The sequence below is a fragment of the Lissotriton helveticus genome, chromosome 12, assembly GCF_964261635.1.
Source record: "Lissotriton helveticus chromosome 12, aLisHel1.1, whole genome shotgun sequence".
NCBI classification, from domain to species: domain Eukaryota; kingdom Metazoa; phylum Chordata; class Amphibia; order Caudata; family Salamandridae; genus Lissotriton; species Lissotriton helveticus.
The window spans coordinates 424,607,627-424,621,233 of NC_136073.1; the positions used below are offsets into that span (position 1 = coordinate 424,607,627).

At 52.9% G+C, this 13,607-nt stretch overlaps 1 protein-coding gene across 1 annotated transcript in view; it reads left to right on the forward strand.

Annotated features, from left to right (window-relative positions):
• Positions 1-1,024: 1,024 nt before the first annotated feature.
• RBL2 (RB transcriptional corepressor like 2) overlaps positions 1,025-13,607 on the forward strand; it is an 817,437-nt gene continuing 804,854 nt past the window's right edge. The window contains exon 1 of the mRNA XM_078670248.1: positions 1,025-1,464. Within this exon, the coding sequence (XP_078526374.1) occupies positions 1,309-1,464 (156 nt within the window). The 5' untranslated portion in view covers positions 1,025-1,308. The remainder of the gene's footprint in view (positions 1,465-13,607) is intronic.

Consider the following 13,607-nt stretch of genomic DNA (forward strand, 5'->3'; position numbering starts at 1 on the left):
CGACGTGATGACGCGGTGCGCCGGAGCCTGGGCAGAACACTAGCGCATGCGCAAGAGGAAGGAGAGAAAGAGCGCGAAGGGAGAGAGCGGCGAGAAGCGACCGGAGCCGGTGTTTGTTACACGCTCGGCGCTCTGTTATAGCGCGACCTGTAAATCCAATAAATACAGTTTGCTCACATCCTGCATCTGTCATCTGTGGAAGGGGGAAGAAAAGAACGACATTACAACCACCACACTGAAATGCGTTAGTCTAACGCCTGATGCTGGTACTTGGCAGGCATGCTCCCTGTATAAGACGTAGGAACAGCAGATTACGTTCATAATGGTTTCTGCCAATGCTGTCTGTGCAATGAAGTAGTAGTAGGAGTTTGCTACAGCGAAATATCCTAAGAGAACTTCCCCAAGAGGAAGGTACTCTCCTCCGTCCCACAGCGAATTCCTTGCAGTTTTGGACTCGTTGTAGTACATGCTAGCTCTGCGCAAATGGCGCAGCTGGCTCTAAATCGTTTTCCACGGCTGTTTTTTTCCTCCCAGTTTCAGCCCTCGTCCGTCTATATTACCTGGCGAATGGTCATCAGTGCATTTAAGCGGTATGCTCGACCATGATAAACATTTAGGAGTAAGTGTTTTCGTTAAAAACGCGAACACGCGCCACACAATAATATTTGAGTTTAGCACACGTCTTGCTACTGCTACTAAACAAACTTCTTAAAGATGGCTTCCACTGTGTTATACTGAGATGAATGGACGTTCTAGTCTGAGTATTATTTACCAGGCTGCCCCCTATGTACAGGAAGCGCAATGCAGCCCAACCCATATTGAGTTCACGTTCTAGTCGTTATTTTGTTCTCCGCAGAAGAGCTCCATGGGTACAGGAAGTACATGCCCGCCCATCAGGACTGGCAGGTCTGTGTTCCACTGTACGACAGGCAGGCCGGAGGTATGCTTTTAGACCCGAGCTATTCTCGACGATCATACGCCGTTTACTTTGCTTACCCTAGTGATAATCTCGCTCCTTTAGTCAGGGAAGATGCGCTGTTTGCGTCCAATAGCAAAGCCCGCCTACGAGCGGGGTTCAAATGGCTACAGTGTAGAAGCGTAGTTAAGCTCTGAAGCCCGAGCGGAAGAACCAGCTGTTCCAGGAGGTAGATTCATCTTTGGTAGTAGAGTACTTGCCTGGTCACCAGTACTTGAGCGCTACTGTACAAAACCCGTGTCCTGTTTAGACTAAAGCCCCAGAGCGTTACTGTGATCTGAAGCTTCTTCCTGGACTGGCTCTGTCGGTAGTCTGTGCAGAGTGTCTTCACCATGACAGAAGGGGAGGACGAAGCCTCTCAGGGGCAGCAGGAGCTGGACACGCAACGACGCTTCCAAGAACTATGTAGCAGTCTGAACATGGACGAGCGAGCCAAGAGCGAGGCCTGGGACAACTATCAGAGCATGAGCAAGAACTACACCCTGGAGGTGAGTGGCACTGGGGCAAACTCGAGATTTTTGTGATTATGATGTACGGAGTACATTATTAGGTAAAGTTTACACTAATGGAAATCGCTGAAGAACCTGATTGTTTACCATCTAAATGTCCTGCTGGTCACATTTCCCCCCCAGGTCTCTCTTTCACAGTTATGGCTTTCTGACGAAACTAGCTCTGGGACGCGCCTTACAAATCACATAACTCCATGAGCTTTACAAATCACATAACATATCTAATGCATTATTACCAGGGGGTGCTGCGGTGTTGTGGGCTGCATCAGTTGTTGAGCCAGGCTGCACATTGGAACTGTGTTTTTGAATTAGGGAATTACTTTCTGATAACACTGTGGCTGTTGAATATATGATTGGAATGCCTCAGCGTGTTGGGGATTGCATTGCAGTAAGGTCTGCGCTCAGGAATGGTGCTGTATCTAAGGAGCCTGGTGCTGCGCCTTGGGGGTGGGGGGTGGGGGGCAGCAGACACAATTGAGGGGAGACAGGGAGTTCCATTTTACAGTATGTGGTTGTTGCTTTAAGTTAATATATTGTGGTGCAGTGCCATGGCGCTGTATCCGGGAAGTGCAGTGTCAGGAGTGCAGATGCCTGTATCTTAGGTTGTACATGGAACTCTCGAGGCTCCAGCGGGCGCTGTGTCTGGATGGAGATGAATGCAGGAGGTTGAGTCCATGGCTGTTCAATCGGTGCTGCAGTTAGGGGATGGAACTGCGCAGGATGCCTGCCATCCAGGGGATTCGTCGGTATTCTTCGCAAGGTGTTACCGTTTTTTAGAAAAAGTGGGGTTGCTGAAGTGTTTTGAAGTGGGATTCTGAAATCATAAAACTGCATCACAAAATGTAAACCGATAACGACAGCCTGAAACCTAGGTTTGGTGAAGTATCCCTTTGGCCGCACCGACATACAGCTCGTATGATGCGGCTGCGCCAGATGGAGTAGATAGGTGGGGATAGGGAGAGAGGAGGGTGTATTTTTCTAGGCCGGTAGTCAGTGCGTTAGTTTAGGTGAATGATTTTGACATGACAGAGAGATTGCTTCCATAGATATGGATCAGTGCGACAGGAAGGAGGGGGAAGGGCTGCTGCTATGGGGATGACTGATGCCAAACTTGCTCCTATATAACAGAATTGGAAAATTGAAAGTGACATAGCTATAATGCAAGAGTCTGAAACCGGAAGATTGACTGCACATTGATTGAAGCCACAGAACTCCTTGCATACATAGACTATTTTCTTGTGGGCGAAAAAGTCGATTGAATGATTGTTTTATGCCTCCAAATCTCAAATTGGCATCCAGAAGTCTTGTCAGTATGATGACTGGTACAGCCATTTTAAAACAGTTCTGTTCATACTACAAATAACTTTCCGTTGAACAATGTATTAATTTAATTAAAATAATCCACATTTCTTTTGCAATTGACCTTTCGTTCTGAAACGGTGCCCCAGCACCAAAGCACGTTATATGAAGAGAGTCCACATTGGCGCTGTTTGTATAAAGCTTGAAACCTCTTGCATAAATCAGAGGAAACCCACTGTAAATGTATTATTTTAGCAGCCTAATGGTAAATTGTCATCTGTGCTGCATAAAACAGACAGTGAGACTGAAAAGAATTCTGTTGCTGCTATATATCCTCCTCCAGTACACATGACAGTGTGGCTCATAAACAGAGCAGATTACGCAGTGCTTAAGTGGGTGCATACACATTAAAATATATACAAAATACACCATAAATGCTCTTTGGTTCTTAAGCCAAGTTCAAATATACATATATGTACAACATAGCACAACGAGGACTACAAATTATCAAGGAAACAAAGGAGATGTATGTCGTAGTTTCAACCCCTTGTGAGTGTTAGGGTCTCATCAGGAAAAAGTCGTCTGGCTCAGTATGAATATGCTTCAGGGTAGGATATGTGCGAACCAACAATATCACTGTATGTTCACTGCGCCCTTCTCCTCTGAGCGAGAGAGTAAGTCTCCTACTTAGATTGTATTTCAGCTGAATGCCATACAAGTCCCCCTGAATCCATTCTGGACTGTATATATTGTTAAAGGCTGAAAATAGCTTCAACCAACATCCAATTGTTACCAAGTCGGGTCCAATCTTGGTAAAATCTGTTTCTTTAAGGTGCGCAATGGTCTAAATCCATCGGCGAAGCCTGCCAGTACACTTGTTCAGCCGACAGGCATCTCCTTTGATTCCTTGATTATTTGTAATCCTCATTGTGCTATACTGTATGCACATGTATATTTAAACAACATGGCTATACATTTACTGCAGATTTCCCCTGATGTATACAAGAGAATTCCAGCTTGACACAAAAAGCCCCGCGGTGGACTCTGTTCATATAACGTATTCTGACCCTGTTCCCTGTGGGCATAGAGGGTTGTCCTTGTGACACTATACCAGCACAAAATGAAGTATCTCTCTGCTTAGTGAGTGATGAGATTCAAAGTCTTTGGGTATATTTGAGGTATGAAAAGGTTTTTGAGTGCTGGCTCATGTATTATTTTTACCTCGTGGAAATTTAAGTTGAACTGCTAGTTGTCAGTGGGCTTCACTGGATTGATTTGTGACATCTAGATTTTTTTTGTTCAAATCTGTTTTTATTGTGAACACAGCGATAAGCCTACAACCCCTTTTCGGGGCCGGCCGCGCATGGAAGGGCCAGTAGGTAGAACTAAACAGGGGAGATGGAGTCATTAACACAGCGCCCTGCCTACAACCCCCGGAGGGGGGGGCCGGCCGCGTGGCTTAGGGGAGAGCAGAGCAAGAGGTGGCCATGAGCTGGCAATGCGCCGTTGTGTGGGGTAGGCACGTATGTGAGGAATAGCAATGGTGTCACATTTTCAACAGGCCCAACAGGGACCTAACTGCCCCAGAGAGGGGTGGAAGCCAGAGTGGCAAGTAGGAAGGAAGTAAAGTCAGGAAAGGAGCTAGCAGTGACAAGGTGAAGTGGAGGTAGAGGGGCGCACCCGTGGCAACAAACAGGGAGTGCAGAGCACAAGGCGGCGTTGGGGTTAGCGGTTAAGAGTCTAGTCTGCTGGGGTCAGCAGGGATGAGGGCGTCCTCGAACAATTGCAGAGCGCGGAGCCTGGGAGGCATGTGTCGGGCATAGCTAATCGAGCACAAGAGGCGCACTAGGGGTTCCCACACTGCCTTGAAGCGCACCCCCCTGAATTGTATCCGCGCTGTGAGTAGTTCCATAGTCAGGATCTGCCAGAGGCGCACGAACCAGGATGCTATCGGCGGCGCCTCTGTTCGCTTCCAGTACAGGGCAATGAGCTGTTTGGCAGCACCTAGCATGTGGAGGGTGAGGATCCAGTCGCTGCGCGTGAGGGCCCTAAGTGTGGGGGGTCGGATGCCCAGTAGGAGTGTGCAAATCTCTTCAGGGAGGGGGAAACCCAACACCTTCTTGATGTGACTGAGGACCTCCTTCCAAAAGACAGCTAGGGTAGGGCAGGACCACCAGATGTGTACGAAGTCGCCAGTCGCAGTGCCACACCTCCAGCACAACGGCGAGGCAGTGGGGAACATTTTGCTGAGTCGCAGGGGGGTGTAGTACCATTGCGTCAGCATTTTGTATGCGTTTTCCCTTTGCGGGATGCTGCGGTAGGTTTTGGGGATGTCGTTCCAGAGCCGAGTCCATTGAGAGGGCGTGATGTCAGCGCCTGTCGCCGACTGCCACTGTTTCTGATAGGGGTGTACAGGTGGGGCGGTGGGGTGTTGCAAGATGTTGTAGATCTGGGAGATGAGCCGTTTCAGCCCCCCGAGGGATCGTGCCAACTTCTCAAAGGGGGTATACGTCCTAGTAGCAGCTTGGTACATGTCCTCCCCAGAGGTCCAGTGGCGCAGCTGCGTGTACTGTAAGTGGGCGGTGGGGGGGAGCCTGAATTCCTCCTTGCAGTCTAGCCATGTTTTAGGCGATCCGCCAAGAAAAAGGTCTCCTGCAACTCTGCAGTCGCCTTGCGTCCAGCTCTCAAAAGCTCGGGTCCGGGCGGCTGGAGGGAAGTGCGGGTTACCCGCAATGGGAGTATGCGGAGAGGGAAACGTGGTGAGACCCTTGGCCACTGCCACCCTGTCCCATATCTCAAGAACCGTCCTCGTGGGGACCGCAAGATATGCACTTCTGGAACGCGCCACTCGCGGCAACCAAGGCAGGTCCCATATGGTGCGCCCCGTGACCGATCGGTCCATGTGGAACCAGTGCTTGTCGCTTTCGCGTGCACCCCATTCGATCACGTACCGGAGGTGAGATGCCCAATAGTAGTGGAGGAGATTCGGGCAGGCAAGACCGCCCCTGTCTCTTGGTTCCATCAGGACTTTCTGCGAGAACCGGGGTCTTTTGCCCCCCCATATGAAGGACGTAAGGTCGCGTTGAAGGTTTCTGATGCAGTGAATCGGGATCGGGGTGGGGAGGCACTGGAAAACATACAGAATGCGGGGAAGGACGGACATCTTGACAGCGTTGAGCCGCCCCAGCCAGGAGACCATCAAGGGTTTCCATTTGCGCAGGTCAGCCAGGACTTCCTTGCGGCAAGAGGCCCAATTCCTCGAGGACCACGAGTCAAGATGGGGCGCGAGATCCAGGCCCAGGTATTGAATATGGCTGTCCGCCCAGCGATAGGGCGTGACCCCCTGCAGGAAAGAGATCTCCTCGTCGGGGACGGTGAGGTTAAGCGCCCAAGACTTGGCATGGTTGATTTTAAGGCCGGACGCCTGTTCAAACAGGGAAAGGGCTTCGTGCACCGCGGGGAAGGAGACCCGAGGGTTCGTGAGAGTAAGAATCAGGTCGTCGGCGAAGAGTGCTACCTTATTGGTGCGCCCTCCGAGGGGGACACCATGAATATCAGGGGTACGCCTAATCAGCTCCGCCAGCGGCTCAACCGCAAGGGCGAACAAGAGCGGCGACAGCGGGCATCCCTGCCTCGTACCCCTGTGGACCGAAAGCGGCGATGTCAATTGGCCATTGACCCGAATTCGGGCATGCGGTCCTAGGTAGGGGGCCATGCACCTGGAGATCATGACAGGGCCAAGACCTAGTTTCTTGAGGACCGCCCGCAGGAAGGTCCAATCGATCCGGTCGAAGGCCTTTTCTGCGTCCAGCGAGAGGAGACAAGCCGGTAGTTTCCAGTGGTGCACCTTTCCCACCAAGTGCGCCAGCCTGCGGACATTGTCGGCTCCCTGACGGTCTCGGATAAATCCCACCTGGTCCGGATTCACCAGGCCCGGCATGTGTGGGTCAAGTCGTTTGGCCAAGACCTTGGTGTAAATTTTAAGATCAGTGTTAAGGAGGGCGATGGGGCGGTAGGAGGCGCACAAGTCCGGGTCTTTCCCAGGTTTGGGAATCAGGGCTATTTCCGCCAGACCCATGTCAGGGGAGGGGCCGACGGTGTCAGAAAAGGAGCTGTATAGTCGCAACAGATGTGGGCGGAGCTGGGTCAAGAACAGACGGTAGAAGGCCAACGGTAGGCCGTCTGGCCCCGGGGTTTTCCCCACGGGGAGATCCTTAACAGCCTCCGTTATTTCCTCCTCCTGTAAGGGGCTCTCCAGCGAGGCCGCACATGCCGGGGACAGGGTAGACCCCCCATAGTCTGCGAGGACGGCCTCCCGGGCCTCCGGGGAGGTGGGCTCCTCGGCATATAGGGAGGAATAGTAAGCAACAAAGGCGGCCTGCTTGGCCCTCTCGGCGGTGGCGCAAGTGCCGTCCTGCTGCTTGACGTTGGCGATGTGGGCCCTAGCGGCACGTGCCCGCAGCCTGCCGGCCAGTAGGCGGCCAACCTTGTCCCCACCCTCGTAATATCGTTGCTTGAGTGCTAGCAGGGAGTGTTCCGCCTTGTTGGTGCGCAGGGTGCGGAGTTGCCCCCGTAGGTTAGCTAGAGCTCTCTTTGACGCCCGCGAGGGGGAAGTCCGGTCTCGGGCCTCCGCAAGCTTGATTTCGCTAGCCAGGTCGGTTTCCATCTTGAACTCCTCCCTCCTCCGTGCCGCCGCCAGGGAGGTGATGTGACCCCGAATGGTGGCCTTGAAGGCGTCCCAGATCGTGTGGAACGGCAGTTCAGGGGTGTCGTTAACGGCGAAGTACGAGTCTATGGCGTCACGGATGCTGGCTACGTCGTCCGGGTCCCGAAGGATCCTCGGGGGGAGCGTCCATCGGCGTTCACGAACGGCGTGGGACAAGGGGTCCTGCAGTAGGAGCTCCACGTGAGCGTGGTCTGACAGGGAGATGTCGGAGATAGCAGCAGCCAAAGAGTCTCGGGCTATCTCAAGGGAGGCGAAAAGATGGTCGATTCGGGAGTATGTCCTATGAGAGTGCGAATAGAAGGAGTAGTCCCGGATCCCCGGATTGTGGTAGCGCCACACATCCACAAGTCCCAGGTCCCGTAGCTGTGATTTAAGAGTGGAAGACATTGCTCCCGCTCCATTAAAGAGGGCTCCCGCCCGATCTAGCTCGGGGTCCCAAACAAGATTGAAATCGCCGCCCAGGATCACATTACTATCGCCCGATGGGAACTGCTCCCGCAGGAGCGTCTGGAGGTATTTGTCCTGCGACTGGTTGGGAGCGTAGACACACCCAAGCGTGAACTGCGCACGGCCCAGCTGTACCGTGGCTCGGAGGAAGCGCCCGTCAGCACTTTTGAAAGGTTTCACGGATCCCCGCCTAATGCCAGCCCTGCATAGGATTGCCACCCCCGCTGTCTTGGTGTCAGAGGATGCCCAGAACTGTGTAGGGTATCTAGGGTGGGCCATGCGTTTGGTGTCTCCCCTGAGAAGGTGCGTCTCCTGGAGGAGGATAATGTCAGGGGCGTGGTGTAGGAGGTAGCGCCATACCTGCCGCCGCTTGTTGGGGGAGTTGAGCCCTTTGACGTTGAGAGAGAGGACTTTCAAGGGTGTAGGGACGTTCGCTGTCATAGCACTAAGGGGGAGTAGAGTCGCGCATGTCCCAGTGTAGCAGACCCTCCCGTAGACAGCACAGCGGCAGCCGCTTCTCGCCTCCAGCGCGGCAGCCCCCGCAGTACCCACCCCTCCACCCCACCGCAGGCGCGAGAGGGGCAGTATAAAAGTAAAGTAGGAAGAGGAAAGTGAGAAAAAAGAAGAAAGGCACAAAAAAGAGATCGAATCAAAACAGGCCAACAGGGCCAGCATACAATGTCCCAGGTACCGGACATCCTCTACCCGAGGGTTTGGATGAATCCAGGAATGTCACTTCCTACAGGACAAGGGGAGGAAGCGGAGTTCCGGGCAAGTAGAGTAGAATCAAATCGTCTCAGAGCCCGTCCACCCCGCTGCCCAGAGGTAGTCCGGGGGTGTGTCAGGCTGCGGGATCACTCAGTCCGTTTAGGCGCCAGTGGGGCGCAGGGGCCCTGCGGTGAAGTCCATGACCTGAGGGAGGCAAGGGGCGTCATCTTTTCCGCGAACATTGGGGGTAGGCCATCATGGAGCAGGGAGACACGCTGAGGTGCCTAGAAGGCGAGCGTGTGTACGGGGTAGCTGGAGTCACAGTGGCAACGTTCAATGGTCAGCCGGAGTTGAGGGGCGATCCCCACCCTCAGAACCTGAAGCAGGGGGCTGGGAGGCTCGCTCCTCGCGGTCGCTCTCGAGGGAGCGGATGTGGGCAATGATGTCCTGCTTAGTTTGCGAGGTAGAGAGTGTGTCCACCGGAGGGGACCGCCGTCGTCTGCGCACAGTGGACCATTCAGAGCGTGGAGGAGCCCTCCCCGAGGGGGGAGGGCGCGTCGGGCTGTGATCCGGTGACTCTGGCATGTCCAGTAGTTGTGCCGCCTCTCGGTAGGATCTAAGTGACCTGCGCTTGCCTTCCCATCTGAAGATGAGTGCAAAGGGATGCCCCCATTGGTAAGAGATGTTGAGGGTCCGGAGCTTCTCCGTGATCGGGCGGAAGACTCGCCGTCTGTGGAGTGTGGTGGGGGCCAGGTCCTGGAAGATCTGGATCTTGTGGCCTTCGTAGCGCAGGTCCGGGTTATCCCTAGCCGCCTTCAAGATGGCCTCCTTCTCGGTGAAGTAGTGGAGCCTGGTGACGATGTCGGGCAGGAGACCCGCTTTTCCCCCCGCTCCGAAGACACGGTGCGCGCGGTCCAGGCGCGGTGGGGGGGCGTCCTCTTCACCCCACACCGCTTGCAAGAGTAGGGCCACATAGGCCATGGTATTAGTCCCCTCTTCTCCGAGTGGCACACCCCGTATGCGGAGGTTGTTGCGGCGTCCCCTGTTTTCCAAATCTTCCTGCTTGATCTGGAGCTGGATATGTTGTTCCTCGAGGGTCGCCACTCTCTGCCAAATCTGTTCTAGGTCCTCCGTGCGGGAGTCGACCGTTCTTTCCAGGCCGTCGACGCGATCGCCAAGGTCAGTGACTTCTTTGCGCATTTCTTTGACGCAGGAGTGGACCTCCGTCCTGAGGGACCCAATTTCAGTCTTCAGATCGGCCATAAAGGAGGTCATGAAGGCCTGCGTCACCGGTGGGGAGTCGGGCGGCGGTGGGGGCTTCCCCCCTGGCGGTGCCGAGGGCCCACCGGTGGGTGATGGCGAGCCCGCCTTACCCCACATAGAGGCTACTGACGCCCCTCTGGTCGTCGTGGGTGTGGGGTCCGGTTTACTCCCCCTGCCGCGTGTCATGGTCCACGGGGGCCGCACTCAAATAGGGGAAGTCCAGGCCGTGGAGGGGCCGCCGGAGCTAGGGTGGGCAGCGCACCTGAGAAGATGAGGCAGCGCGGAGGCAGTGGAGGCGGCGGAGAGGTGAGGGCTGCAGAAGGGCCACAGCAGGCCGGGCCGGTGTTCGCAGACGGGGGGCCTCTCGCAGGCTCGTGGTGTGTCTCAGTACCCCGGCGCCGGCCAGACCAGGGCCTCCTCCCAGTGTCGTGCCCAGCCGGTCCCACCGCAGCCGGCAAGGAGTGTCCAGGAGGGTCCCTGCCTCCCAGCGGTGGGGAGTTCAGTGGCAAGGGGCAGCAGGCAGTAGAGATCCCTTAGGGCCCCGTGCGAGTACAGCAGGGTCACCCAGTCCGGGGTCCGCCAGGCGTGGTAGGGTCGAGTCTCGGCGGCAGGGTGGCCAGGGATCGGTTGCTGAAAAATATGCAAGGCTGGGGCCCACCAAGGCCCAGGGGTCGCCAATGCACCGCGGTCAGCAGCGCGCCAGGCCGCAGTCCATGTGTCCAGGGCGGCTGGGGGCGTTCAGGCTGGGACCGTCGGTGTGTGGGGTCGGCCCGCCGTCAGAGGTGGGAAGTGGCGGGAAGAGCAAGCGTCGGGCCCCCCGGGAGATGGCAGGCGGGGGGGGGCAGCGCGCTGCAGCTCACCGTCTGGGCCCAGGACGGGCGATGAAGTTCCGACCAGGATTCGGGGGCCGCCGGCAATCTCACGGGTCAGGGCCTGGGTTTCCCGCCAAGGCCGGGGGCTCAGGTAGGAGCGGCGTCCGGGCCGCCGCTGTGCCTCCCTCTGGTGGCAGCCCGGCAGTCCGGCTCCAGCAGCTCCGGCGCGGCTCCGCCGGCGACAGACCGGGTCCGCTGCACCCGCACGGCCACAGGTGAGGCCAGGAGTGTTCCGGTGTCCCCTCTGGGCCGCAGTGTCGGTCTCCTCCCCAGGGGCTCGTCCCGACACCACAGCAGCAGCCTCAGGGCAAGATGGCGGTCTGCGACCGTTGGTGAAATCCCCGCCGGCTGGCGGTGTGGCCGCAGGAGCTTTCGCGGCCGCGCCTCTCCGTCAAAGAGGGGCACCAGCAGGGACCGTGATGTGTGGGGGTCCCCCGGAGTGATCACCCCCCGAAGACTACGCTGAAGCAGGCGAATTAAAGCAGCGGGGCGACGGAGCTCAAGTGAGACACGTCTGCTCACATCGCCGCCGTAGCCACGCCCCCCCATCTAGATTTTTTAATGCTACACATTAAATAGAAATAGCAACAGCAATCAATAAGCCATTAACTAATTTTAAGATTTTCTTCTTTGTAGTTCATAACTTGTCCCAAACTGTTGCAGGGATTCTGCTCAGGAAGAGAACTATGCCCGGGACCATAAAACATCAGTAATTAAGACTGAGTCACTATACCACCTCAGTACTGTGAGCCCGAGTCTGACTAGCTATAGTGTCTCACTTGCCGTCCTACTCTTAACCAGAGAAACAAGTGCATTGACACCCCAGAATCCAACACTCCCGACCTTCTCAGGGATTGCAGTGACAGGACACTCCCTTTTGCTCACATACTCGTACACGTCCACAATAAAATATGAACTTGAAACAAAGGAAGTTATAAATGTTTATTTAAACACATTATGCTCTGAAATACAGTATACATGCCATAATTAGAAAACAACTGCCTAGCGTAAATACCATCAGCATTTTCGATATACCGTATAGTATGAAAAGCCCAATCATATTATAAGACAGAAGCCTAACCCCTCCCCCCCCTTCTACAGAAGCAAACTGATAATACAGTAAAGATCTCTTGGATTAGTAGCGGACCCGTGCCTTGGCATACACAGATAAACGTTCTACATCTCCAATACAGCCGTGATCTTCTCTCAGGAAACATCTATGTGTGTCTGTGTGTTATAGTGATGTGGACACCTATATGACAAGGTTCACATGTTCATAAACAGCTACATTTCTGTGTTGTTTCTAGGTTCATGTGCCTGACCAGTACACAATAACAAGGGACATTGTTATTTGATCTTGTCTACTGTTCAGACTAAATCCCAGGAAAGAACAGAAAGAGTAAACAACTGCATGTTCTGCGTGAAAATATAATGTGGCACAAAAGCAAACGTGATTACGTAGTAACGTGTGCAAAGCTAATGTGGCCTGTGTCGTGCACAGTGAGGCTAACATACGGAAAACTACAATAGATCCTGTATGAAACACATGACAAAACAACTAGTTTGCAAACAGCTGGTCACAGTAAAAGCCATTAGTAACTGCTTCGCTGTAATTCCCAAAATGGTTCAGTGAGGTTGTACACACTGAAATCTTGTCTACTGAAATAATGACTGTAGGCTGGAAATATCAGCTTACTTTCTGCACAGTGTACCCTGCGCGCATTATGCTCCAAACATTTTTGTGAAGGTTAATTTCATATTCTCGCATTAATTGATTATTTCAGTAAACAAGTGAGAACACAACAGTTATTAAAACCCCGTATCATATCTAACGAGAGGAGGTGTTTTGAAGTCTAGCTACAGACACATTTAATACATTATTGACTTGTTATAGTATTCAAATTCAAAATAGACTTTATTCGGTGTATTTCAACCATAAAAGTACAATAAAATACATACAATACATACATCAAATTACACTACAAATCCAGAAAGTAAAGGAGCTATGTACATTACATACAATAGTTCTTTCATTGATCCAAACATAATCGCAGTTTAAAAGCCAATTTTAAAAATTCAAGAACTTGAAGGACACCATTACTGTGTAGCAATTGTAAATATAGAAAGGCTGGTCGTATCTGGTTAAAATTCAATTTTTTTAAAAGAGAAATTAAAAAGCGTTTACGGGGGAATTCATAGTATTTACATAGAAACATAAAGTGCATCATGTCCTGTGGAGACTTTCCGTCGCAGCCACAGGATGAGGGGATTTTACAGAAGCTCTCCGTTTTAGGTCTGATAAGCAGATGTTGAAACTGGTTAAATCTAAATCTTGTAAGCAAGAACTTATCATGAGTGCTGAAAGTACCAAGTAAATAAGGCTCTGCTATCAAACATGTCTTAACCATAATAAATTTCCTCACACTTACTTTTTTTAGCTCAGCACCCTCCCTCTCTGCCTTCTTGCGCTGATAGAACAACTGCTTGACTAGATCAATGTCTGCCTTCCTAATTCCTGATGGGTGTTCAAACAACTCAGGGCGTCCCAGCTCAGTAAAACATGTTTTTAAGTACTTCAGCCAGGGAGTGCGTAACGCATTCTCAAGAGCCAGAAAATCGTTAACAATCAGGTGTGTAAGGGGGATTTCCTCACATAACCACATTTTCAGCCAACATAACAGAGGTCGTAGGGACAGGATATCGCTCAAATACCCCACTCCTAATTCCTCATGTACCATAAAGTTAGAAGTGCAGGCCGAAACACACAGAAGTCGTTTGTAAAACAAATTTTCTGTGGTTTGAAGTTG